At 47.9% G+C, this 27,806-nt stretch overlaps 1 protein-coding gene across 4 annotated transcripts in view; it reads right to left on the bottom strand.

Moving 5' to 3' along the window:
* Positions 1-27,806, bottom strand: part of NTM (neurotrimin) — a 961,781-nt gene that overhangs the window by 160,913 nt on the left and 773,062 nt on the right. For all 4 annotated transcript variants that reach the window (XM_081537930.1, XM_081537932.1, XM_081537929.1 and 1 more), the window contains one exon: positions 16,986-17,218. In XM_081537930.1, coding sequence (XP_081394056.1) covers positions 16,986-17,218 — 233 coding nt within the window. The remainder of the gene's footprint in view (positions 1-16,985; positions 17,219-27,806) is intronic.

The following is a 27,806-nucleotide window of genomic DNA, read 5'->3' as shown; positions in this document are numbered from 1 at the left end:
GTGGGATCTTAGATCTCCAGCCAAGGATCAAACTCGTGTCCCATGCATTGGAAGGTGGACTCTTAACCACTGAACCACCAGGGAAGTTCCCATTGACAATTTTTTATTGAATGAATAAATAAGCAAAATGCATTGAAAATAATGGGAAAAGGGGCATGCCATGTAAGGAGTTGAGAGAGGGAAGGTCAAATCCATTGGTATGGTTTGAGAGATGTCCAGGAAGAAACCCCAGCACAGCCATGAGTTTATCCTGTGAATTCCTCATCATGTCACAGGTATTCTATAAATATAAGGCAATGGTCCTCCCACACCTCTTGCTGATAAAGGCCTCTGAGATGTGAGGCAGCAGGCAGTTCCAGAAAGAAGCCTTAATGCTAAAAATGATGGTCAATGACACAGACTCTCACCTTACCCCTCTGGTTTTGGCTTCTCTTCCTTTTGAGACTGACACATATTATGTCTGCTTATCTCTTCAAATTTAGAGTTCTGAAATTCTGGGTTCCAAATTAGTGTCATGATTAATTCCTATCTAGCCTGAGAGTATCCTGGAAGAGATTCCTGCTGCAGTCCAATAACTAACAAGGTCTTAGTTAGTTAGCATGGTGGGCCAAGAGGGTTGAATCACTGCAAAATTGACATTATAGGTCTAGCAAATGGGACTTGGTACTTCAGTGCTTCAAAAAGGTTACAAAAAAAAAAAATTAGGTCATGCTCTCCAGAATACATTACAGGGAACTCTGGCTGAGGGGTTCTCTTATCAACCCTGGCAGGGAGCTCTCGAAGAAAATCTACACAACTAGGTCTAGATTCCAACGAACAGGAGAAAGCAGCAAAAGACAGGGAGAACTTGGGCCATAAAGGGCTTTAGGGGAAAGTTTTCAACACAGGGAGTAATCAGTATATCAACCAACTAGCTCAGGGGCTGCTATCAGAGCAGCTATAATAATAATTTTATTTATAAAATTCTTGCTTCTCCTGAGATGCCCAGGGCACTGTACAACAGCACTAAATAAATTAAATTAAAGCAAGAAATATTATGAAAATGCAATGAAATCAACATTATGGAGAAAACAGGGGAACTCCCAAAAATAAAAGAAAAAAGGACTCTTCTCTGCAGGTAGCAGCACTTTGCAAGAGGATGATTTTGAGAAAGCACCTCAAAAGTTCAGCCTCCCATCAAGGGGATAAACCACCCCAGGCAACCACCCTTTCAACAGCAGGTAAGGGTTCAACCCCCTTCTTCCATGTGAAAGTTTAAGGATCTCTAGCAAGATTTTAACCCCTTTAAGCCTCAGTTTCTTTCATTTGCAACGTGTAGGTATCATATTCTTACCTACTGCCTAGGACTGTTGTGAGATAGATAGATAATAGACAGACAGATATATATATATATATATATATATATATATATATATATATATATATATATATATGCCATGCTATGCAGCATGGGGGACCTTAGTTCCCTTACCAGAGATCAAACCCGCACCGCCTGCAATGAAAGCCTGGAGCGTTAACTGCTGAACCACCAGGGAAGTATCTGTAGTGAGATTTAACGACATTTTATAAGTACTAAGCCTGGTACCCACGATCTAGTAAAAATCCAATAAATGTTTTCCATTATTATCACTTGTGGGCTTCCCAGGTGGCTCAGTGGTCGAGAATCTGTCTGTAATGCAGGAGACCTGGGTTCATTTCCCTGGGTTGGAAAGATCCCCTGGAGGAGGAAATGGCAACCCACTCCAGTATTCTTGCCTGGAGAATCCCATGGACAGAGGAGCCTAGCAGGCTATCATCCACAGGGTCGCAAAGAGTCTACACGACTGAACATGCATGCACGTTACTTCCTAGGAGATTACTGCTGTGACTGCTGGACAGAGGATGCATAGTGGAGGACACCAATTAGGTAACCAATTAGGTAAAATGAGATACAATCCTGAACCAAGACAGTGACAGTAAAGATGGGCCAATATGAACAAGGGGTACCTATAGGATCAGGTGACTCAATTAGGGGTTCTATAGAAAAGAAAACAAACTTAGACAGCATGTTAAAAAGAAGAGAAATCATTTGGCTGACAATGGCCTGCAAAGTCAAAGCTATGATTTTCCCAGTAGTCATGTAGGAATGTGAGAGCTGGACCATAAATAAGGCTGAGTGCCAAAAAATTGGTGCTTTTGAACTGTGGTGTTGGAGAAGACTCTTGAGAGTCTCTTGAACTGCAAGGAGATCAAACCAGTCAGTCCTAAAGGAAATTAACCCTGAATATTCATTGGAAGGACTGATGCTGAAGCTGAAGCTCCAATACTTTGGCCACCTGATGGTAAGAGATGACTCACTGGAAAATACCCTGAGGTTGGAAAAGATTGAGGGCAGGAAGAGAAGGAGGTATCAGAGGATGAGATGGTTGGACGGCATCACCAACTCATGGATATGAGTTTTCGCAAACTCTGGGAGATAGTGAAGAACAGGGAAGCCTGGTACGCTGCAATCCATGGGGTCACAAAGCATTGGACATGACTGAGTGACTGAACAACAAGAAAAATTTGTAATATTAGAACAGTGGTTCTCAATGTAGGTGAAATATATAAGCACCCAGCGTGTTTTAAGACATAAGTATGCTATGAGCGTATCCCCAGTAAACTGAATCCGAAACCCTAGTTGGAGAGGAGATCTTCAAGACTGTTGTTGGATAACACTCTAAGTAAAAACGATGTACAACAGCACTGAGGATCACTGGCTAGGTGGCTTTCAAGGTGTCTCCAGCTCTGAAATGGTTTGAGACTGTGGTCCACGCTCATAGGGCACATTCCCACCTGGCAGCCATTCCTCTGAGTCAGATTAACCTGAGTCTTTGCTCATGAGAGGGAGCGCAATGCCTGTGGTCAGGTGTGTAGTGGTCAGGACACCAGAGCTCAAACCTGGCTCTGCTGTTTCCCAATGTGGGGGACCTTAGACCCAGGTGAGTAAACTGTTTCCTCACCGGTTGCACAAGGTCGTTTTGAGCATTAAATGAGATGATGTATGTAAAGTGCTTTACCCACTTCCTGGCTGCCACGTAGTAAGCTTTCAGTAAGGAACAGCTGTGAGTATCACAATCACTGCGTGATGAAAGCTCAAGTACTCTGTTTTCCTCCAGTTGCCTCTACACTGAGATGAGACGAGAAGCTGTGTTTATAACCTCCCAAGACCAGCACAGCTGTGGGCACACTGTACCCCAGTAAGGCACCCCAGTCTGGAGCCTCTGGACATAATGAGGGCCGGGAAGACCTTGGAACTCAGATCAGATGCTTGCCCTGCAGCCACCGTCCCATTCCAGGAAGTCCCTCTGTCCTGCTGCTCTTGCTTGTGGCCAGGCCAGGCCTCATGACAGGCAGTGCTTCTCTGCGGAGAAGGGTCTGGGCGACCAGTGGAGTGGCCATGACATTTCAGATGACTGGGACTTTCACTTGTCACTCTCTTGAGTGGATCAGTGGGAAAGGCAGGTGGAGTTAAGGAACAGCTTTCAGAATGGTCCTTCTTCCAAAGTCACCCCAGGCACCCCAGCCCCAGGGTGCAGCCCTCCTTCCCTCTATGGTTCTTCACATTCAATCTGGCCTAACATTAGTCCATTACATCACGATCAACTGTGAGTTCCTTCTGGCTCATAAACAGATGCACCCCTTCCCCAACACATACAAAAGCATTAGGGATAAAGGACATAGACACCGCATGTTTGAAGCTCAACAAAGAAATTTTCAGTGTACCATCTTCCCTCCCTGGGCTGTGCAGGGAGAGAATTCTAAGTGAGAATGAATGAGGACTCCCCAGGGGAAGTGATATAGTGTGAGTGACACACAGCTCCATTTCAAGATGTGCTTATTAGGTGAAATGAAAATAAAGAAATAAAAAGCACACTTGATTACTTATTCTCTGCATCACAGCCATGTGAGCTCTTGGTACTGGAGGGAAATCACAGATGCCGATCACAGGAGAAAGTGTCCTAGGGGACAGGCTGGAGGACAGAGACTGAGGGGCAGGGGGCAGGCTGGGGAGCATGGGGCTGTGGACAGGAGGGAAGAGACCATGGATACCACTGAGGGATGCCAGATGAAAAGGGACCAAGGAAGAAGGGGAGAAGGGAGAGAGACAGAAAACATAGCAGGGAGAGGGGATCCAGACAAATATGAGAGCAAAGAGCCCATGAGCACAAGACGGCACAGGACAGACACCAGAAGGTCTAGATGAAGACAGTGAGGCCACAAGTTCAAGGTGGTGATCAGGAAACAGAGTGACAAGGAGAGAAAACCTGAGCAAGGTTGGAAAGAAAGGAAAAAGGGGAAAAACTACAAGAGGCAGAAGACCACAAAAAGTGCAGGCGGCAATGAAAAAGAAACTGCTGGCAAGATCAAATGAAAACAGCCTCGGAGAGACAGATGGGAGATGGCAGAGGGAGGGAACGACCGTCCCAGAGACAGTGTGCATTTAATCTCTACATCAACTCTGCCCATCTTCCAAACAGGGTCTCACTGTGGCCAACCCAGGGCATCATCAACAACTCACACCTGCTTAAGGCCACAGATGGGGAGACACAGAAGGAAGAAGCTTGGGGTCGGGGTGAGGGCCCATCTGCAAAGATGGCTAGAATGCAAGAGGTCAACATTGTACCTTTTCAGTTTCAGGTGCCTGTGAGACAAATAGAGATCAAGTCCAAAGAGTAGCTCACCACCACCACCCTGCCCCCGATCCCAGCCAGTTAATAAGAGAACACTGAGCAACTTTATCTCAACTCCAACCCCACATTCCCAAACCACATCTCATAGCCCAGTGCTGGGCAATGTCACCAGTCTCCTCCCACTAGAGCCACATGCGGTTCCCCCACCCCAGCACCTGGGGGGCAGTTATGCTCAATGTCACAGAGTATAGTCTCCGTTTTGGCATCTGGATTACTCTGTCACCTTCTGCAGATACCCCCACAGACAAGGAACTGATATCGTACATACGTCTACATTACAAGGGTGGATCTCCAAAGACCTTCTTACTTAGAAAAATAAATAATGGAAACAGCCTGCCCCAAAGATAGCCCTTTCTTCAACTCTTCCATTGGCCAATCTTGCACTTCTGGCACATCTGAAATACCAAACTTTGCTGACTCTCAGCCACCAGGAACTCTCAGTGTTAAAGGTCAGTGTATTAGCTTCCTGTGGCTGCTGTTAACAGGTTACCAAAGACTCAGTGGCTTACAACAACAGAGATGTATTCCCCCACAGTCCCAGAGACCAGAAGTCCAAAGTGAGTCTCACTGGGTTAAAACCAAGGTGCCTGCCGGGCCCACACGGCTTCTGGCTACTCTATGGGGAGAATCTGTCCCTGGTCTCTTCCAGCGTCTGGGGGCTGCTGACACTCCCTGGTTCATGGCCACATTACCCTAGTCACCAAGGACAGCAACCTTGAGTCCTTCTCTGCTCCATCTTCACGTGGCTTTCTCCTCTATGTACAAGTCTGTGTACAATCTCCTGCCTCTCTCTTCTAAGGATACATGTGATTATATTCAGTGTCCACCTGGTTAATCCAGGCTAATCTCTCCATGCCAAACCTTAATCACTTAAACTACAAAGATGTCATCACATAAGGTAACACTCAATGCTCCAAAAATTAGGACCTGATATTTTTGGGTGGGGATTATTTAACTGGTTGCAGACAGTCTCAACACACAACAAATCAATTTGCTTAACGATTTAAAAAAGAAGCTTTATGGGTCCATTCATTATCCAACAAGGAGCCTGGGAGCCCCTATTAAGTTCCAAGCCCTGCAGACAGAATGCAAAAGCAGACACGCTTCTTGGAAAACATACATAATTCAGCTAATCACAAAACTAATGTCGAATTATAACTGCAGTGATAAACACAGACTTTCATGATTCTACCTCCAGAGGGAGGCAGCGTAGGGGCTAACCTAAGACAGGGCATCTGAGAAAGCTCCCTTAGGACATGGCATTGGAATTCATGTCTAAAGGATGTCCATATATATACTCAGATGCCCAGTCATGTCTGACTCTTTGCAACCCCATAGACTATAGCCCACCAGGCTCCTCTGTCCATGGGATTCTCCAGGCAAGAATACTGAGTGGGTTGCCATTTCCTTCTCCAGTGGATGTTCCTGACCCAGGAATCTAACCCATGTCTCTATGTCTTCTGCATTGGCAGGGGATTCTTTGCCACTAGTACCACTTGGGAAGCCCCAAAGTCCTTGAGGTACCATCAAATCCAGGCTTGAGAAGTGCCCTTGGGCTTCGAGTGGAGAAATGGTGGGTGATGGAGACCAGAGATAGTGTGGGCAGATGAGCTGTTTTATTTTCATTTTAACAGCCAAGAGCTAAAATGTCAGACCATTCATTTCAAAAGATCTTCTATTTGCTTGGCCTTCCTGGAACCCAAGCTGGCTCCTCAGCTGACAAGAACATCTCTGTCTTAGTCCTCAGATCCTCATGAAATGTTCTGTCCCAACAGCTCCCCTTCTAAACCCTAATTACTGTCCCAACCCCATTATATAACCTGATCACAAGGACCGGTCTCATCCATCTGTGTATCTACTCCAATCTGTATATTAGTACTCGACACGTGGCAGTTTATGCACAAGTGAAAGGGGAAAAGAACAGTGAGATTTTCTGATCCCTTATCTCAAGGCAGTGAGAAAAGTCATGGCCAGCTTGGGTGCTTAGAGGGAGGAGCAGCGTGAGCACAAGTGCCCCCTGTTGAAGTCCAGGCACGGTGGTACCCTATGACCCCCACAAACCAGGCCCGGGAATTGTGAGAGAAGGGGATGATGGCAGGAGAGTGGAGGGAGATCAGCAGGTCAGAGGTCAGAAAACCAGGCACACAGAGTACCATGGGGAGACCAGGGTGAGGAAAGAGGGGTGCACCCCAGATGTCCTCCAGGAATGGGGACCCAAATCTGCAAGAGGGCGCGTATGCATTCTTGGTACAAAGAACCAGAACTGTCTAAAAGAGCCAACACAAGACAAACGGAAGGAAGAGCCTGGAAGCGTTTATGGCTGATAAACAACTTCACACACGGAGGATGTTATTATTTAGCGATGTTCAGCTTCCTTCTCTCCCGTACCTTTCTCCAAATTAAGACTAGGTGATACATCAAGACATTTCTATAAAGTGTGTCTAATCTGAAATAGATGAAAGAAGTAGGTCATTTTTCCAGGTACTTACGAAAAGATTCAGACTAGAATCCAGGACTCCTAAATCCTGAAATTTACTTCTTTCTGCTAAGCCATTCCATCCCGACTGAGCCAACGCCGGGTTCACTGTGCAGACTCCCAATTAATCAGAGTAGAAAACACTATTTGCCAAGTGAAAATCCTCTATTTTGAATTCTTAATCCCCCCACCAGCTGAGTTTACCACAAAGACATGAATATATAATTGAGACATAAAGAAAACATGCCACCAAATTAAACTGCCCTAATTTTAAATCAATAAATTTTTTTCTCAAATAACATGAAATGAAGATCTCCCGAAAGAAAAACATCCAGCTCCAGCATCTCCGGGAGTCCTTCTCCACTGAGCCCAACTCCAGAAGAAGCCAATTAGATTTCTCACCAATGTCAGACTCTAAATTATCACAGACGGCTCTCAACAGGAATATAAATCTAACGATAGGCTCCAAGGGGTGATACCGTCTAGCCTAAGTTGGCCTGGGGACATCTAAAACATTGGGTGTCCTCTGCCCACCGACTCTTGGGTACCAGTAAGAGGCAGATGCTGGTGGTGGGTGGTCTTGTGGACCCGAGGGGCTGCGGATCCCTTCCTGGGATTCTCATTTATCCTTGGCAGCATCCTCACCCTCTCTGATTCAGTCATCAAGATGAGAGAGCTAAGAAGCCCAGTTCCAAGGACTCTGTTAGTGCAGGGGTCCCCAACTTTTTTGGCACCAGGGGACAGTTTCATGGAAGACAATTTTTCCACCCAGGAACCGGCGAGGGGCAGGGATGGTTTGGGGATGATTCTAGCATTATTACATTTATTCTGCACTTTGTTTCTGTTATTATTGCATCAGTTCCACCTCAGATCATCAAGCTTTATATCCTGGAAGTTGGAGACCCATATGCTAGTGTACAAAGAAAGGTACCTTAACTACAGTGAGGGAAAGTCATCATCATTGATGTGACTGCAATTATAAAACATATATTGCTATGCTTTAAATACTGACCTTATGGCAAAAGAATCTTTGTAGTCTTTCCCCTGTGTATCTGGATATGCAAGGGGCCTTGGACTGGTTGGGTTTGGATCTGCTCTTCCTTCCAACACTTCTCTCTCCTCCAAGGTGTGCGGCCCTGACACCTGCCATTCTCTATTCCACTGAGACCCTTCTGGATACTTGGCCTTTGGCAAAACAATGGAATGCAACTTTCCTTGAGGAAGAGAAGTGATGTTCTTGGAGGACGTCAAGGGAAATCACAGGATGCCCATCCTTCTGATCATCACTGAGCTCCTTTCTGGACACACATGCCAGCCTAGATGCAGCCGATCTCCCTGGCCACACTTCCAGTGGTTTCATCCCAGGAGCCCTGCCCTGGGACCCTGTCTGCTCCTTACTCCTCCTCCTACATGTCATACATTCTCAGACTTTGCACCTCTGTGCTTGCCACTGCTCCTGCCTGGGCTGCTTCTTGCCAGAGGCCCCCCAAAATCCTGCTCACCTCTGAAGACCCCAGAGAAATTCGATCTTGCAGTTTTCCCTAATCTTGCAGATAAAGTCAGTTCCTCCCTTTCGGGGTATTCATGGCTTTTCTATGTATAAGCATCTGAATCCTTGTGACCTTCTAAGAGGGTTATTTGCTAATACTGTATCTCCTCTGCTAGACAAGGCGGGCACTCTGAACATTTGTGTGCCCAGCGCCTGGTTTCCAAATGTTTGTTAAATGGAATTGAAAGTTGACAGCTGACAATCCTCCAGTTGACAAAAGATGGACTAAGAGACTTGGTCACCAGTTTCTCCTCATGCCCTAGGAAGCTGGGCATTTCAAGTTTAGCAAGAAGAGGAGAGAGGTTTCAGATGTTTCTGAGTCATTGACAACAGTTATGACCTTCAAATTAAAGATGCTCTTTTGATCTTACTTGATACACACCTTTACAGGGATGACCTACCAGAACCTTCAAGAAAATAGTCATGAGGCAGATCCAGTGGGTCACAAAGCCGTAAAGACACCTCATACAATCTTTCATTAAAAATATTTGCTTCGAGCTCAATTTGAGTAAACCACAGGGGGCCTCTGGTGTGGAATGGGAGTCTGGAGGAAGTTATTAGGAAGAGCTGCTCACTCAGGATCTGATGTGTGACCTGTCCCCAGTGTAAAAGGACAACAAGGCTTATTTGGAGGCTGCAGGGCTATATAAGATCCAGGAGGAATCGGAGCCACTTTACTCAACCTCTGGTATGAGAATCTGAGGAAGTTCAGACTCCCTGGGGAAAACCACCTAAGGGAGAATTCTGCAGCTGTGCAAAGACCTTCCCTCAGGAGCACTAATTGCCTACCTGGAGGGACACTGTCCGACTCCCGTAAGGCTTGCTGTGAAGCGACAAGGTCACCCAGGCTTTCTGCTTCCCTGGAGCCCTGCAGTGTAGACAGCTTGGACACAGGACCCATAATAATATTTTTGACTGTGCTGACCAGGAAGCCCCAGCAGGCAGGAGCCAAGTTTTCCCAACTGCCTAGAAAACTGGACCGCACAGAAAATGCTATTATTACGCCTATATAAATTTTACTACAGCAATTTCCTCAGATTCCTTCAGTCTAATAGACTCTACCCGACTTGGCTTAGCAGATGGATGACGTTCCAGGGGTTTTACTAAAATTGAGTAAACTCGCTCAGAATTTTTGCCCCTCCATGGCCCATAACCGCATGAAAAAAATTTTAAAACTCAGCAGGTAAAACTGAGTCCCCTCATTCGCATGCTGTCGAAATTCTGTGAATCAATTTCAGGTAAAATGCCCTACTTCCTTGTCACTCTCCAGGGTGCTCTGAGGAATACGTTAATTGTGTGGCAGAATTTAATTTCCTGACTTTGGGGAAAATCCTGTGGAATTCAGAGGCAGTCTTACAGCCAGGCCAAATGTGCATTTTCATCTATGTCCTGAATGGGGCAGGGAGTGGCTAAGACAGTCTGGAGAGCAGTTTGGGATGGCAAACGGGACCCCCAGTCACGTAAGCCCACTGGCAGCTGAAGAAGGCAGATGGGCTCAAAAGGTGACTTCTGTGGACTCAGGCTCAACGGTGATGCTCCTCCGTTATGGACTCAGGGAGACACAGCCCACATGGAAATTAGATGGTGCAAAGGTCTCCTCAGCTCCAAGGGAGCCTTGCAGGGCCAGGGGTGGGTGGGTGAAGAGGGGTGGGGGGGAAGGCTGCTTTCCTGGGGATGCCTCTGGAAGGACAGAACTCCTTGCTTTCAGTGTAAGGGTTAGACCACAAAGTTCCTTTTGATCTGTTGTTTTTCAAATTCCCTTTTGTTCAGGTTTGGGGTGGGGAGGGTCTATGGGGCTTGGTGTCTAGAAATTAAAAGTTATTGTTCCTGTTCTCTTAATCATAATAATGAGTCTGGCTTGACAAGGTCAATTAATTATTCAGGATTAGGAAGCAACACTATTATACCTATCAGGCGGGTAAGAGGGAAGGGCTCTGTGCAGGGAGACAATACAAGCTAAAAGAAGGGCTGGTGTCGCCAAAGCTTTGTTTATTGTCTGCAAGTCACTTGCTGCTGTCGGCTATTCCCTGGCCTTTTCCCTTTCTCTCTGAATCCCATCAGCCCAGGGAACAGACAGCCACATCCTGGCTTCCTCTTCTTCTTCCTGCCTTATTCCACAGATGTTAGTGGAGGCCCTGCTTCACGTGAGCTTCAGAGCCTATTTGACTCCAAAAGGCAGGTAATTAACTATCAAACAATAGAAAGGATTTTCAGATTAATTCTGCCCAGGAAGAACTATGAAAACTCATTTACACCAAACAAAAGGGAGGGGGTGATTAGATACTCCAGTGACAAAAGAGAGACCTAGATAGGGTCTAGAAAACCGATAACGGGCCAAAAGCTTGTGTTATATTATTATTATACCAATACCTCCATTTTTATAAGCACTGTATTCTACTCTTCTCTACCATGCAAATAGGTCTCTAAGTGAGATTTAAGCTCAGCACGTAGACCATCAGTCAATTTCTGCCCTCTGATAAGAAGACAACAGCAGAGGATGAGGTGGTTGTATGGCATCACCAACACATTGGACACGAATTTGGGTAAACTCTGGGAGATGGTGAAGGTCAGGGAAACGTGGCATGCTGCAGACCATGGGGTGGCAAAAATTTGGACCCAGCTTAGTGACTGAACAATAACAACAAGGAGAACATTCCCTAAGTTTCCCTAAGACCACCAGGGTGGTTTCCTGCACTACAGGGCTTTTACAGATACAATTAGGGCTTTGGGGATGTCTTCCATGCTGTCCTGAATTTGGAAATAATTCAGTACAAAGCGTTTTTGTTCACTCTGCTTTCCAGAATGAGGCCTCTTGCAAGGAGCAATGAAGACGAGCATAGAGCTTTCCCGAGAAGCTTGGTTTGGCAGCCGGATCCAGAGGGGGAAAGAGTTAAAGTGTGCAGCTGAACTGGAGAAGCGAACTCTTATTAATTACACTCATAAAGCAGGGCGCCCTGAGGTCAAAGAGATGGAAATCGCTAGACCCAAATTTTAATAAATCATAGATGGAGCTCCCTCACTCTGGTCTCAGAGATTATATTCCGGCTGCCTAAGTGGGCACGCAAACCCCTGGGTGGTCTTTTTTACTCTTCACAAACTTATTTTGAATGGAGAATTCAAGGCATCAGAAAATCAAGAATTCCTAGTGTCTGAAGCCTCCCTCTCTCTGTTACCCTCACGTCTGCTGAAGCCCCCCCACCCTGCTGCCTATTCATCACAGGGCCCTTTAGATGAGTGTGCATCTCCCTGCCCCAGGCTCCAAGGCCAGAATCTCCATGTCCTGGTGGATGCGCCTCCCCCCCGCCCATTCACACACTTATCAGGCCCACGAGCTATTCTTTTGCTCTTTAGGACAAAGTTCCTGACTCCAGATGTCCTTCTCTCTGTAGCTAACAGAGGAACCCCAGACCCACATCTTTTCTCACAGTTCTCTCTTGTATTTAAAGCACCACCATCTTTTCTCATTTCCATCTTCTCTCCAAAATCCCATCCCTGTTTCCACCCCACACCCAGCCTTTGAAGTCAATGAAGCCCATTTGGTTGCAGCATTTGCTGCCCAGGTGATGGTTCAAGGCCACTGGGGACATTCCATCTGCACAGTTCAGTACAGGAGCCACCACCCCCTGTAGCTCTAGAAGCATCTGAAATGTGGCCATTGTGACTGAAGGAGTAGATTTTTAAACTGTATTTGGTTTTAGCTAATTCGAATTTAATTTAAAAGCCACCTTGCTGAGCAGCTACTTAGCTCACCTGTTCTGTCTGTCCCTCAGGCACTCGCCCCACGTGACTGCCCAGGCTCCTCCTCAGCCGCTGTCCCGCGACAGTACAAATTGGGAGCACCATCAACTCTATCCTGCCGGCTGGTCTTACACATCTGGCCATGCAGGCTGAGTTCCTTGGGCTTTCACACTCTCCCCTCCTCTGCCTGGGGCTCTCCATGGGTCAACTCCAGAGCTGCTCCTCTGCCCCCCGGGCTGCCCATTGCAGGGCTCTCCCTGCAGCCCAGGCCTGCCTGACCCCCCCATCCCCACTCCAGTCACTTCACCAGTCCTGCTGGAACCTTTGGAAACCACCCCCCCCCGGCCCCCACCGCCCCAGCATTGGAAAGCTCTGGGAGAATTTAGGTAGCTCCAGAGCTATCTACCTTAAAAAAAAAAAAAAAAAAAAAAGACACAGAAAATACAATGCAACAACTACAGGTAGTGAGAAGAGAAGAGACAGACCCACAAACAAAAGGAACCAAACACGCCCTTTTTCCCTTCTCTTTTACTATAAGGACATGACAGATTATCAGCAGGTTTTTAAAATAGCCTAGGGAACCAAGGACAACTCTAGAACTTGACACAGTGAAAGATTTGCCCTGAGGGGTGGAAGGGCTGAAGATGCATTAAGAACTCAAGCTCTGGAAGACTCAGCAAAGGAAAATCCCAGCCTTTCAGCCCGGAGCTTGAGCCAGAGGACTGCCCACTGCCCAGCAGCCCTGGGAAACGTGGGGGCCACATAAGTGGACCAGCCTGGTCTCTGTAGAGATGGTTTCTGAATACTATTACAATGTCTGATCACACACCAGTGGGGTGAGAGGACCCAAAGTTTGGAGGAAGCTGGTGTCCCAGAAGGATTTAGCCAAAGTCTACACTCCCAGAGGGGCTTCCCATGCAGTGCTAGGGGTAAAGAACCCACCTGCCAATGCAGGAGACATAAGAGACATGTGTTTGCTCCCTGGGTTGAGAATATTCCCTGGAGGAGGGTACAGCAACCCACTGGAGTATTCTTTCTGGAGAATCCCATGGACAGAGGAGTCTGGTGGGTTATAAGCATAGGGTTGCAAAGAGTTGGACACGATTGAAGCAACTTAGAACCTAAATTCCTGGGGAGGGTTTAGGGGTGGCACGCAAGTCCATCCACTCCCCATGAAGGGGAACTCATGCTTCAAGGGTGGCATTTCATTCATCTTCATGTGCCTAGTGTTGGGCCAGGGTCCTGGGAAGCAGAGTTGCTCTCAACGGTGATTTATGCAGGAATGAATGAATGAAGCCAAGGGTGGGGGCAGGTACAGAGGGCAGAGTGGCTGGTACTGAGGCAGATTCAAGGGTGGAACCAGACCTCAGCAGGGGATAAACACACAGAATCACAACCATAGAGGAGACCCAGTACAGAGAACAAGCGGGGCGGTAGTGGTATTTGATAGGAATGAGGGAAACATAATCCCAGACTTCAATAAGCTCGTGTGATCCTGTGAAAAAACATTACCCTCCTTCTCTGTGGATTTATTTATGTACGAAGCTGACTACACATACCCAAGTACACACACTCCTGGGTAGAAATATCAGTTTACTTCCTCTCTGCTGCTGCTTCCATGTGTGTGTCTGTCTGTGAGTGTGTGTTTAATGATCATAATACAGTTTTGAAAAGTTCATACATCTTTCATTTCAACACTGTTCTGCAAAAGTTTGAGCAAGGATGTCAACAGAATCCAGAAGTCCGCTTTTGCAGGGAATGAGGGTTTATGTTCAGTACAATAAATGATCCCAAGATAAATACATTTCTTTTTTTTTTTTTTTTAATCCTGGATGGTGATGTATCCTCTTTCCAATACAGAAACAGGGGAGCTTGGCTGTATTTAGTTTGTCTGATTGCTTTTAAGAGTGGGGACAGGCTGGCTCTGAGAAACCATGGTCCTCTATTCATTAAAGTGTCAATAATGCCCGGTCCAGGCATATCGACAGCAGATTAGCTGGGGCTGAGTCTGTGGACAAGACCAGAGCCTTTTTTAACCCAGCTCGTTTCCAGATCAATACACCCATCAGCATTCGAAAATTAGCCCAAGATGAGATTTCGATACTCAAGGAGGTGTGTCATGCTCAGAGGCCACCTCTCCAAGCCATAGGTATAAATGCCAAGCTGCAGATTAGACACTTTCCATCAGCGTGGACAGGAGGGAGCATTGCTGTAGACCCCATCCCCTACCCCCTGCCCCTCAAGCCTCCCCACCCCCCCACACTCAACCTCCCCTCTTTGAGTCAGTGTGAGTCCTCAGGGCTACAATCCAGCCATTTGCTTGAAGAAGCATTTGTTAAATGTGCACTTTGTTTAAGACACGTGCCAGGTACTCACGGTGAGAGTGTATGGGTGTGTGGGAGGAGGGAGAGGGGAATGGCACAAACATGATCCTTGTTTTCACAGGGGCTTCAGAGTTTCTCACAACTCCTTCCATTTTCTGGCTCCATAAACGCCCTGCTGCCTAACACAAGTGTCTGTGATGGTGCAGAGTTCCTAAGGTCTGTCTGTCAGTGTCAGACACTCTCAGCGCTAAGTGTGTGCGTGTGGAGGGAATGGGGCAGGGGGCATGGGGTGTGGCTCCAGACACACCACCTGCTGCCACCTGAGCCACTGGGATATCCTTCAAACCCCCTTGAGGAAGAGCGATTCTCAGCCTTCTTCTGGCCAATTCTTCACAACAACAACAACACGTTCACCCCCTGAAACCATCTCAAGGAACAAAACCTATTCCTCTGTTAGTGATACACTCTGATCCTGTCTCTGCAATTTCATTTCCTTTAAAAAAGGCTGTTTGTACTCAGCAGTTTGAAAGATATTCATATATAGACCCAACAAAAGAAAAAAGCCATCATCATTTTCTTTTGGAGAAAAAGGAGGGGAAAAAAAAACATAAAATGCAAACAACGTGATGCGACCAAGGTGTGTCACAGCACGAGGGGCTCAGAAGCCTCATTGGCCTAATCCCTGAGCAAGTGTCCCTCCAGCCTGACCTCTAACCATCACTGCCCACCGACTTGCCTTTCACAATCGGCACCCTGACCTCAGCTGCCCTCTCTCCTGCCTTCTCCCAGCTTGCTCCCCGTGAGTCTTCTAGCTCCTTCCTGTTCATCTTCCTTGAACCACCATCCTGCTCCCTGTGTTTTTACCCACCATCCACAGCTCTCTCCTCCCTGCGGATGTGCTGCCAAGGGGCTTGCTGGAGACCGGGAGCATATTGCCCCTGACCTGCCATCTAGAGGGATAAAGAACAGGAGAGAAACCCCAGCAGAGGCCCCAGCTCCATCACTTGGGGGCTTCACCTTTGAGGTAATACAATAAGGTATCTGGTCCACACACAACTATGTTTTTTAAAAAGTTAAAAACAACTGTATTTTTTAAAAGTGAAAGCGTGAATCTCTCAGTCTTGCCCAACTCTTCACGACCCCAAGGACTGTAGCCCGCCAGGCTCCTCTGTCTATGGGATTTCCTAGGCAAGAATACTGGAGTGGGTTGTCATTCCCTTCTCCAGGGGATATTCCTGACCCAGGGATCGAACCCAGGTCCCCTGCACTGCAGGCAGATTCTTTACTGCTGAGCCACCAGGAAGCCCTAGCTAACACTTAAATAGCATCTCTGTGTGCCAGATCCTCTTTTGTTTCACACCCCAGTACATGGAAAGTGTAATCCTCACCGCAGACCCTTGCAACACTGATTCCATTTTACAGAAGGAAAGCCTGAGACACAGTTGGTAACTTGAGGTTCCCCCAAGCCAGAAAGCTCTGGCTCCCTGCCAAGGAAGCTGTCTATGTGGTCACCTGTGGTCTGAATGTTTAGAACCTGCTCTGCTTATGGGGAAGCACAGAAGCGCCAGAGAAGCACAGAGACAGCAGAATAAGAGAGAGGCAAAAACACAGATCTCAAAAGCTGGGGGTGAGTTGAGAGGATCTGAGGAACAGGAGGGGAGTGGGATGCCACCAAAACATGGAGAATCAGACACAGGGGAGATGTGGCTCCAGGCTGGAGGGGAAAGAAGAAGCAAGCAAGCTGCAAACAGCAGAGGTGGCTGTAATCATCCCAGGTAGGTGTCTAGAGCATCTGAGGTTGCCTCTGCCTTCTTTGCAGGCTGTGTGAGGGATGGCATATGCGCAGAGCCAGAAGAGCTAACACGCTGCTCTGAAAATAAAGCACCCTTAGCGCTGGATAGAACCTTTAAAAAAACTCGGAGGAGAAAAAAGCCAAGGAAAGAAATAATGCGGAGATAATTTTATGAGACAATATCTTATTGGATCAGGAACAAAGAAAAGGCCCCAAATCCTAGTCCTATTCAATGGAAAAACAATTTGAAATTTCAGTATCTAAGGGCAAAGCGAAAATTAGGAAACCGTCCTGGCCGGATGGAACAGACAGTCTCATCTAAATTGAGGATCACAGTGAAAGTGTCGGACACAGGCCCTCCCAGCCACCCCTGGCCGCCCCCAAGGCCGCCTACCTTGCACAATGAGGTGGACGCGGGAGGTCTTGGGGTGGTTGTCTGTCTGCACGGAGCAGGTGTAGGGGCCCTCGTCGTACACGTCCACGTTCTGGATCTCGATGCTGTACTGGGTCTGGGTGTTGCTCAGGAGGACCACGCGGGGGTCTAGGCACCATTTGTCATTTCCGGCATAGAGGATGGTGCTGCGGTTCAGCCAGGCCACCCGGGTGACCCGGTTGTCAATCGTGCACCTGGAGGGAGGACCAGATGGGTAAGTCAAGGGACCATAGAGAAATGGATGCCATCAGGGTCTTCTTGGCAAGGCTGGGATGACTGATCACCCTACCCCCAGGGTACACACAGGCACCTCCTGTTTGATTTGGCCTGGGTTTCAGCATCACAGACCTTCCAGCACTGCAGCCTCAGAACACTGGCTAATTCAGACTTCCAGGTCCTGAGTGACCCTGTGTCTGAAAACCCTTGAGCACAGAATGGTTTCAATAGTTCTAAATATTGAATAGCTATAACGTGGAGTCATTGTCCATCCCAAAAATAGCTGGGCCCTGGGACTACCCCCACCTCCCTTCCCTCTGAGATTTCCATGATACGCATGATGATAATTCCTCACAGTACTTTCTAAATGTTCTGGGTGTACTAAGTTGTCCAATACTCATAGCAACACCATGAGGAAGGTCCTATTGGTGAAAAGAATTGAAGAACAAAGACACTGAACGCTTCTCCTAAATCACACTGATAATATGTGCTAGATAAGAAACCCAGACTTTAACTACTAAACATTCTTCCTCTCATCTCAGAATAGCAGATTCCAACAGAAGGCTTTTGAAGTCAAAACTAAATACAGACCACCACCATTGCTATTTCTCTTCATTACACCCAGGGGCAGAAATGTTCAATTACTGCTAGACTAAAGGCATTTTCCAAAATCTCAAAACTGTTCACACGTGTAAAAATAGATTTTCTTTCTTTTATTTCTGCATCTGGAGTCCCCAAATTGTGGAAGCTCCCTTCTCTTTTCCTGCACTTTCAAATTTCCTAGCTACTCTCGCCAAGTCCTCATCCAGTTTCTCTGCATTCATTTCCTTCTCTAGCTACACAGAATATGTTCTATGGCCTGAGGCTAAATTCACAAACGCAGTGTCCTGATCCTGAGTATAAGGCTGGAAATAGCAACAGAGCCACAGTAGGTACAATATTGCCTCCAATTTATATCTTCTTCTGCAGAGTACAAGGCGCTTTTACATCCACACTGTGATTCTTGCAGCAAATTGCTGAGATAGATGATCTTACCATTCTCCACCTTAAAGATCAGGCCTCCACGGTCAGAACGGTCTGATGATTTGCCCAGAACAGAGAGCTAGGGGGTGATGGAGTCAGACCTCTCAGCTAGGTTCTAATTCCTGGTCCTGGGTTCTCCTTAGGATGCGCAAAGGTGAGGTTTTCAGTGGGGAGGGACAGTTGCTTCCATTGAATTCTCAAAGTTGTCTGTGACCATAAAAAGCCTAAGGACTGCTGCCGGGTACGCCCACTCCCCCAGGCGGTCCCTCTTGAGACCGCTCTCCTGTTCTGTGCATCCTTTCCACTCGTACTTGTGTAAATGTCACAGGATCATTGCTGGGCCTCTCAGGCGCAGGTGTGGAGGCTTGCTGAGAGCCCCTGTGGGGAAAACTGCTCAACCAGAAACACCTCTGCTCTGCTGTCCAGCTCGCTTTGTGCCGCTTACTGCATTGTTTTTTTGGGGTTTTTTTGACAATAAAGGAGAGAAATGATGGGAAAGCTGACCAGGGGAGTATTTGTGAAAGTGTGCGAAGCGACTTAGCAGCAGCGGTAGCAGCATGAACCACTTGCATCAAAATCTGGTGAGGTGTTTGTTACAGATCTTCTTGTCCTAAGGATTCAGAATCTTTTGGAAGCCAGACACACGAATTCCTAACAATACCCCAGCTGGGTCATGTACCTATCTAAATTTGAAAAGCACGGATATAGAGAGGGCTGTCCAGGACCAGGCTGCATGATTTGTGGTTTTCAGTGCAAAACGCAAATGCAGAACCCTTTGTTCAAGAATTATTAAGAATTTCAAGATGGTGAGAGCACGGCGTTTAACCAGAGCAGGGACCAATGTGAATAAACACACACCCTGAATGCATGTCACATTTTATAAATTTCCTTGGACTCTTACCGAAATGCACGTTCTGATTTGGTATATCTGGGGTGGGGACTGAGATTCTGCAGTTTCAGTAAGCTCCCAGGAGGCAACCATGCTGGTGGCCCCCAGACCATTTCTTCAACAGCATAAATCTAGAGGGAATCATATGCATGTGAAGGCTTGAGGAGCACTGAGCTATTAATAGCACTTCACCACAGGAAAGTGCGATCAGAAAACCAGCAGATGAGCATCACTTGGGAGCTTATTTGAAACACAGATTCTCAGGCCCCCACCTCAGATGTAATGAACTGGAACCTGTATTTTAATAAGCTCTCCAGTCACCAGAAGGCACTTGCAGTCTGGACCGGTCTAGAGTACATTTGCTGTCAGCGGCGATAACAATACCCTGAACAGACCTGAGAAAGTGTGGCCGATGGAGGAAGCACCTGATCCTGGGCCTCCCCTGATGCTCTGCTTTCTGTGCACACCTGATACTCTTCCTCTGAGGCTACCTCATTAAACTGTGGATTTGAACCATAATGCTGTGAAATGCCTTAATAACAACACACTCCACAGCTTGCTTTGCTAGCAATGTACCTGGGATGTCATTTATATTCATGACCTTAAGGGTGACCGCTGCTCAGGATTTTGCTTGGATGCAAATGGAGGAACTGGCTAAATTCATACTCATGGCTAATGTTTACTGAACACATATTACTATATGCTAGGTACCCTGCAAGTCTATGGGGCTTCCCATGTGGCACTAGAGGTAAAGAACCCACCTGCCAATGCAGGAGATGTGAGAGATGCAGGTTCAATCCCTGGGTCAGGAAGATCCCTTGGAGGAGGGGAGGGCAGCCCACTCCAGTAGTCCTGCCTGGAGAATCCCCCATGGACAGAGGAGGCTGGTGGGCTCTAGTCTATGGGGTTGCAAAGAGTCAGACACAACTGAAGCGACTTAGCACACACGCACTGCAAGTGTACGCTGTGTGTTATTCTATCATCTCAAAAAACTTGGTTGGGTTCAATTATTACTGCCAATTTACAGATGAGGCTAGCTGAGTCTAACAAATATTACCCAAATGAACTAAGACGACCCTGATAGTAAGCTGCAGAAACAAGATTCAAAGCCAGTTTTTGTTTGTTTTCCCTAAAGACAGTGATCTTGAATGTCCTTATCCAGGGCCTCCCAAACTCCCCATAATGGGATGAATTGAGAGAGTAGCATGGAAATATATCCATTATCATATGTAAAATAGATAGCCAGTTGGAATTTTCTGTATGACACAGGGAACTCAGCCCAGTGCTCTGTGACAACCTAGAGGGGTGGGATGAGGTGCGAGATGGGAGGAAGGTTCAAGAGGGAGGGGATATATGTATATCTGTGGCCGATTCATTTTAATATGTGGCAGAAACCAGCACAATATTGTAAAGCAAATATTTTACAAAAAAATATATTTTTTTAAAAGTCCCCACAACATTTAAATTCAACAAGCACCAGAACCCCCTGTAATTCCTGATCAAGGACAGACTGCTCAGCCCGTACCTGCGCTGGGGACCCCATTTTGAGAACCATTAATTTAGACATTTCTCTGGTTGTTGGTGATATGAGAGCCGCAGCACAATGGACACTAGGAAATGACTCTCATTTAAAACACTTTTCTACTACTTTATAGGAGAGAACTTTCTTACTACCGATACACTCTGGCAAGTCAGAAGCAGATTCCCAGCTATTTTCTCCTCCAGCAGCTTAAATGCAACCAGACACCAGGTGAACAGAGCTGCTGCAGGACAGGCTGATCAACAACCTCTAAACTGTCTGAATAATTGTTTCTGATGCCTGTCAAGGGGGCATCTCGCAGCCTCTTGGTGAATACGAGAGGACCACACTGGGCTTTCTCGTGAGTGTCTAATGATTGGAAATTGAATGAAATCGAAGCGGTCTCACCACACTGCACCACGCTCACAGGGCCAAACACGGCCATTTGCAGAAGCACTCATGCTCCAACACACCCAATTTCAGCATGGTTATGCGGCCCCCTTGTGATATACTACATGGAAAAACCGGCATAGCTTCCATCCTGGCTTGGGGCACTTCCAAGGTCATGAGTAGATGTCCAAACCGTCACTGCTGGATATCAGTCTTGCTGAGTCTCCACGGAATTAATGTGGCTTCTGCAGAGCTGGATCGCAAAGGTAACCTGGCAGCCAACTCCTGGCCCTTCGTCACACCTGCCCCCTTCTATCTGTCTCATTTATCGAGGCTCCACAACAATGCACAGGAGACAATTCTTCCAGGTAGTTTAAAAAAAAAGTGAAAAGAGCATAAGTGCAGTTCCAAGCAGAGCAGAAGCTTCAGTTAGTGGGAGTCGGGAGAAGACTGGGTGGAAAACTCAGTCACCAGGCTCCTCTTTTTCTAGGGCTAGCCCTTAATTCACTTCTACAAAATTACTCCTAAAATCAAATGTATTTCATTGACATTTCAACTCCCCCAGGAAGGGGATCAACTGTAAAATTAATCAGGAGTAAGTAAAGCTTCAAACTCAACCGGCCCTAACTGATCCAGGTGAGAGTAACAAGACATGGCTACTTGTTACTGGAGAAAGTCACAGGCCGGCCTGAGGCAGGCCAGGAAGAGAAGGAGAGAGCCAGGAAAGACTGGAGACTCCCTGCCCCAGCCTTGAAGGTCTCTATCCCTCCCCCACAGCTTTGAGATGCACCAGGCACCGACCCTGAGCATCCTTTCCTCTGCCCATCCCCAATACGTGTAAAGAATAGAGGAACAACCTCTGTACACACCGGGCTTCCAGCCTGAGCCCTGGGACTCCCTAAACTCCGATAATCTCTCCATTCAGAGCCTCTGTGCCTGCCTTCACTTGTGTCTACACTCCGGCCCTCCAGCCAGTGGCCCTCCGCCTTCCCTACTTCTCTGAAAGGTCCTCCCTTCCCACCAGACTGGAGGCTCTCCTTTCCCATGTGTAGACCCTGCTGGACAGCGCATGTTCTCGCCTGTATGCAACATCCTAGCAGGATCCAGACAGAGAGAGAAAACCTGGGAGGCATGGCTTGTTCACCACTTCATAGCTGTGCCCATGTCCTTCTCAGCCTGTCTGTCTTCACCCTGTTCCTTTCCTTGGAGAGGTTTCTTCTTACAGAGAATGGGCCTGGTCCATGTGAGTGCATGCCCTCAAGGGTGTCCAGCCTGCATGGATAGTCTGCATCCCCTTGGACGATGAGGAGTCTCACGTGTGGTTGCCCAGAAGAGGACCAGCCCCATGGAGCCATGCCAGACCACGCACCTGAATGCAGTGCATGGCGGGGAGAGCTGATACACCTGAAATTTTCTGCAGCTGCTCCGATTATACCAAGGCTCTGAAAATACAGCCCTCTGTGCCCTTAATCTCCCGCTGATGAATAGCGGCTTTATTACAGTGGCTGCATTCGTACATAGAGGAATAGCAAGAGAAAATGATTAAGCAAGGCTAAGATGAGTGCTGCAGAGATAAAACATAAAATGTGGATTCGGGGCCTCAAGCTCCTCCTGGATTTGGGAGGAAAGGAGGAAAAGAGACAGAGAGAGCAATAGGAACCTGGAAGCTGGAAGAAAAATAGTACAGAAAGATCTGCTTGGCACCTTCCAAAGACAGACAAAAAAAGTGTTGAAATAAAGAGAAAGATTACTGAAGAAATACAGAACAATTCTGGCTTGGCCTTTCTTAAACACACCTGCCTGAAGATCCGAGGACTATAATGGGCCTGGACAGTGGGTAATCTACCCGTCCCTTCTCTCAAATGGCCCTTTAACTGCCTTTGAAAAGCAACACAACTCCAGCAGCATTTGAGCCTACAGCAAAGTAAGTGCTTCTGCCCTTCACAGCACCTGATTATAATCTCCTCTTATCTCGCAGAAATGGTCTGGCTGCCCCCTAAGTCTGGTTCCTCTGAGCTTGTGCCTGGCACCTCCCTTCAAGCTTCAGAGCAAAGCATCACAAGGAGGAGGGCCTAGAAATACCAACAGCGAGCTATGTGCAGCTGGCCTGTGCATCTCCCACGTCCGCTTCTGCAGGACACCAACCAACAGACAAACCAGGATGCTCCATCACCGACCTGCTGAAAATTCAACAAAAAACAGCTGGCACCTTAGCTTTTTACTGTAGGGGCAAGGGGGGTTGCTAATTTTGACCCTGTGTGTGTGTACTTAGTTTCACAGTCGTGTCCAACTCTTTGTGATCCTTTGGACTGTAGCCCACCAGGCTCCTCTGTCCATGGGATTCTCTAGGCAAGGATACTGGAGTGGATTGTCATGCTCTCCTACAGGGAGATCTTTCCAACCCAGGGATCGAACCCAGGTCTCCCGCACTGCAGGCGGAGTCTTTACCCACTGAGCCATCAGGGAAGCCCAAGTTTGACCCTACTGGAATATAGACTTGTATGAAATTGGCTTGGGTCACCTACAGACACACATACTGAACTCACAGTTCACACTGGCCTCACGTCTCTCAACCGCTACTGTTTTTGCCTTCCGGAGGAAAAAAAAAGACATGTGCTTCTAAAGACCATCCATCCTCAGTCTATCTGTAATATGGGTGGGGGGAGGGGGCAGACAATATGTGTCTCTCTATTCCAAGGATTTTGGGCTATTTTCAAGGCAATCTGGGTCTTGTGAGCGTTAAGGTGGCCTTTGAGGTTGGAAGGAGCTTGCTAAAGAGAACAGAGCAAGGCACAGCATTTCAGGTAGAGAAAACAGCATGACAAAGCACAGCGGAGCTGTGGAAAGACACCAGTGTGTTAGCAGAAGGATGGACATTTGGCCTGTAAGGAGCATCAGGTTTTGGCAGAAAAGGTAGGTGAGATGAAGCCAGTGAGCGAGTGTTCTGCTTTTTCTGTGTCCCCTCCATCCACTGCAGACTGACTAGTGTGGGTCACATCAACTGTTTCCTGATCTCCGACCTCCTGTTGGGTCAGTTGATGGGCAGGGGTGCGGTTACCACCAGCCGTCCACATTCCTATCAGAGGTCACAAGCCCTGGCCAGGGGCCTCTGTCCCTGGTAAGATCTTCGACCTCCTCCTTTCACCATTCGAGACCTGGAGGTATCAGCCAACCCCGCCTCCCACCCTGTTTGTGCCTGGGGGTCCTAACTAACCTTTGTGGTCTTTTCCGCACTCTGGCTGCACCTTTGTAAACATTCACTTTATTAAACTCTCCTCAAATTGCCTAGCTTGAGCATGCCATCTTTTCCCTACAGAAACTAAGGCAGCAAGCCACGTGACAGACTGCCTCCTTTCTCCTGAAGATAGGAAAGACTAGAGACCCAAACTGAAGAGCTCTGCAATGGCCACCTGAAAAAGTCATCAAGGGCCACTAAGCCACAGAGGCACCAAGCCTAAGCCTCGCCCCCTTCTCCGAGGGTGGCCTGCCCTGGGAGGAGGGGCCAGATCCCCAGAGGCAAATGAATCTGCTTCTTCTCATCTGAGTCTCTGATCCTGCCAGCCATCCTGTCCTGACAGCCAGACTGTGTAGAGCCCACACCTGAGATGGAGCTTCATCCTGGAGATGGTGGACCAGCTGGCAGGAGAGCAGCAGGAGGATGCGCTAATTTTGGTCCAAGCTCACACTGTTCACAGGTAAACTTGGAAAACCAAGACTTGCTCAGTTATATGGGGGTGGGGAGGGACGGTGTGTACCACGGTGCCCTAACATGCTGGAAACAGGTCTGGAAGTCCCCAGTGTTCCTGAGCCCAGAGCTGGGGGTGGCTGGGGAAGACGCGCCAGCCTGGCACTCTGCGTGGGAGTCAGCCTCAGACGAAACAGCATATGTGCCATGCTGGCCCCATCTCTGGGGCGAGTTTCAGCTCCAGCTCCTTGTTTGGACACACTTGGAATCCCTCCCCTAGGCCTGGATCCTGCCTCCAATGCCCTCCTATCACCAGTCAGGATGACCTATGGTGAGGACTCGAACCACCAGCTGGGGAGAAGCTCAAGGCTGAGGAGACAGAACAGCACTTGGACCAGGGAGGCAGGAAGCCGGGCGCGAGTCCCAGTCCCCCGTCCACAGGGTGTCCCCACCTGTGCAGCGCATGGCTGCAGTCTGTCGGCCCAGCCCCCTGGGGCCCTTGTGTTTGCCTGTGCCCTCGCCCTGGTTCTGCACTTCTCTTCTAAAGAGGCAACACCTGCCTCTCCCCAGAGGCTGCCTTAGACTGCGGGTGCCCCCCCGCACCCACTCCCAGGGGCCAAGGTGCTCAGGGAGGGGTGTGTGTCCCCAGGGCAGCAGTGGTGCGCCGGTGGCAGGAGCAGGTCCCCTGGGAGCCCCCTTTGGGGACACCTGCCCTTCCTGGCTACCCCACCCCCACTCCTTCTGTGGTATCTCCGGGGAACAAGCCCTTAATATGTCACTTTCACACAAATATGCCTCTCAGGGCCAGCTTCTGGGGCTCCAGAACTAAGACAATCCTGTTTGTAATTCTTACAAACGTTTTGCAGTCGGGAGGAGACCCCATGAGAAATGCTGCATGAAATGCTTGGGAGGCTGCAGAGAGGAACCAGCGTGGGGTGTGAGGGTGTGGGCAACAAGGTCCTGCTCTGGGAGGTGCTAAGAAGAGCTGGCAGCCAGACAAGTGGGCGGGGTGGGCAGGGGCCACCCAGGGGCGCTGACACCATGGGGCAAAGGGTCAATCCAGCCAGGTCCAAGCACAAGAAGGGCCTCCTGGTGGGGGTGTCAGCTGCCTGGAGGTGGGAAGGGTACGTGGACTGGGAATCTCAGGGCAGGACAGTGAGTTCTGAGCTCACCTTGAACTAAGCACACACACACAGGAGCACAGGGAAGGGGAGTTGCCTCCATGGGAAGAAAACAGCGTCCAGAGATGGGGCCATGGCCACGGGGCTATGGGTTAGGGTTAGGGTTAGGAGTTTATCAAATTCTTCACTTGCTTGACAAGTGTTCAGTGAGGACCTCGTATGGACCATGCAGTGTGTTGGGCGTTTAAGTGATGCCGCATAGGATGAATAAGACAGACACAAATATTCTGCTCTGCCAAAGAGAAGCTGAGACAGATTATAATCAATCGTGGGCATTTTATGAGAGGATAGTATGCAGGGTTGCACAGAAAATAAATAGGTCTATGTGCTGCGTCTATGTGCAGGGAAGGTGTTTTACTGAGAACTTTGCAGAAGGTGTATATTTGGTGCTTGGAGGGGCCTGAGAAGTCACCTATAGATACAGACCCTGGAGATATTGAGACACACATATATGTCCCTCTTAAGCCTATGACTATGTAGCTATTTAGTTCAAAAAAGACTTGCAAGGTAAGATGGATTGGGAGATTGGGACTGACATATATACACTACTATGTATAAAATAAATAACTAATGAGAACCTGCTGTACAGCACAAGGAACTCTACTCAGTGCTCTGTGGTGATCTAAATGGGGAGGAAAATCCAAAAAGGAGGGGATATATGTATACGTATGGCTGATTCACTTTGCTATACAGCAGAAACTAACACATTGTAAAGCAACTCTACTCCAATAGAAATTTTTTTAAAAAAAAGGTTAGGGATGGGAACTTGCATCTCCTGATTCCTTAACTTGACATAAAACAACCGTGTTTTCTGGGGTTGGTGGATTCAAAGAAAGATTGTGCACCGAGCGTTCTGAAAGCTTGACAATGGACCAGGTATTACTTGGATTTTAAGATCTCTCTTATCTGGAGGGTGCCAGACACTGGTGTATTTTATCTGATGGAACCTCAGTTCCCAGTTCATAGTGAAGAGAAGCAGCGGCCAAGCCCCAAGCTTCTGGTCTGACTTCCAGAGTCGAGCCAGCTGGGTCCTTGTCTTCTTATCTCATCTGCTGTGACAAGCCTGGGTCCTCACCCTTTCTGCGATTCGGTTTTCCTATGTGTCAAATGGGGAAAAACTTATCTGCCCACTCAATCCTCAAGGCCATCCAAGGTTCAAAGAAACATACAACATATGTTGTACCTGAAAGTATACAGCATACCTGAAAGTAGAAAGAACTCGAGAACAGGGAGGTACTGATGTTTAAAACCTTGTGTGTGAACACACACACCCCTCTCTTCAGTATGATTTTCCAAGTCACCAAATCCATGCCTCAGCATTAAACAGCTCACGCTCAGCATTAAACAGCTATTTACTGTGCTTCTATGCCTGTGGGGATGCTCTGCTCACTTTTTAGAACAAAACATGTTCCCTACTATCTATATTTTAGGAGCTTATCCTACAAAGAAGATAACAACTGCTTAAAAGAAAGGAAGCGGGGGACCGGCATGGACAATTCAGTAATAGACACCAGACAGGCTTGAAAAAGATGGACACAATCTTAACTCTGAAAGCACAAAGCCCAGTCCTGAACCAAAAGCAGGGAGCCTTGCACAGAGGGATGCTCTCCACCCCTCTGGCCACCTCCCCAAGCAGCAGGAAGAGCAGGAAGGATCCTGGAGGGTGAGGGTGGCTGGAAGGGGAGGCGGCGGGCACTCAGAAGAAAAGATGCAGCCATGGAGTCAGCCCTCATGTGGCTGGAGCTACATCAGCTGATCCAACCGGAGTAATTTCCTTCAACCAACACCGGGCAAGTGATTATGCAAGTCCTTCACAGCATCCCCCGGTGCCTTTAGTGAAACTCTCTATTAGCTGGTCTCTGTAGGAAGGGATTCTCAC

The sequence above is a fragment of the Giraffa tippelskirchi genome, chromosome 10, assembly GCF_054371585.1.
Source record: "Giraffa tippelskirchi isolate mGirTip1 chromosome 10, T2T-mGirTip1v1.2.pri, whole genome shotgun sequence".
Taxonomy (NCBI): domain Eukaryota; kingdom Metazoa; phylum Chordata; class Mammalia; order Artiodactyla; family Giraffidae; genus Giraffa; species Giraffa tippelskirchi.
Note: the sequence above shows the minus strand (reverse complement) of the source record. Positions and strands in the feature narration are given on the sequence as shown.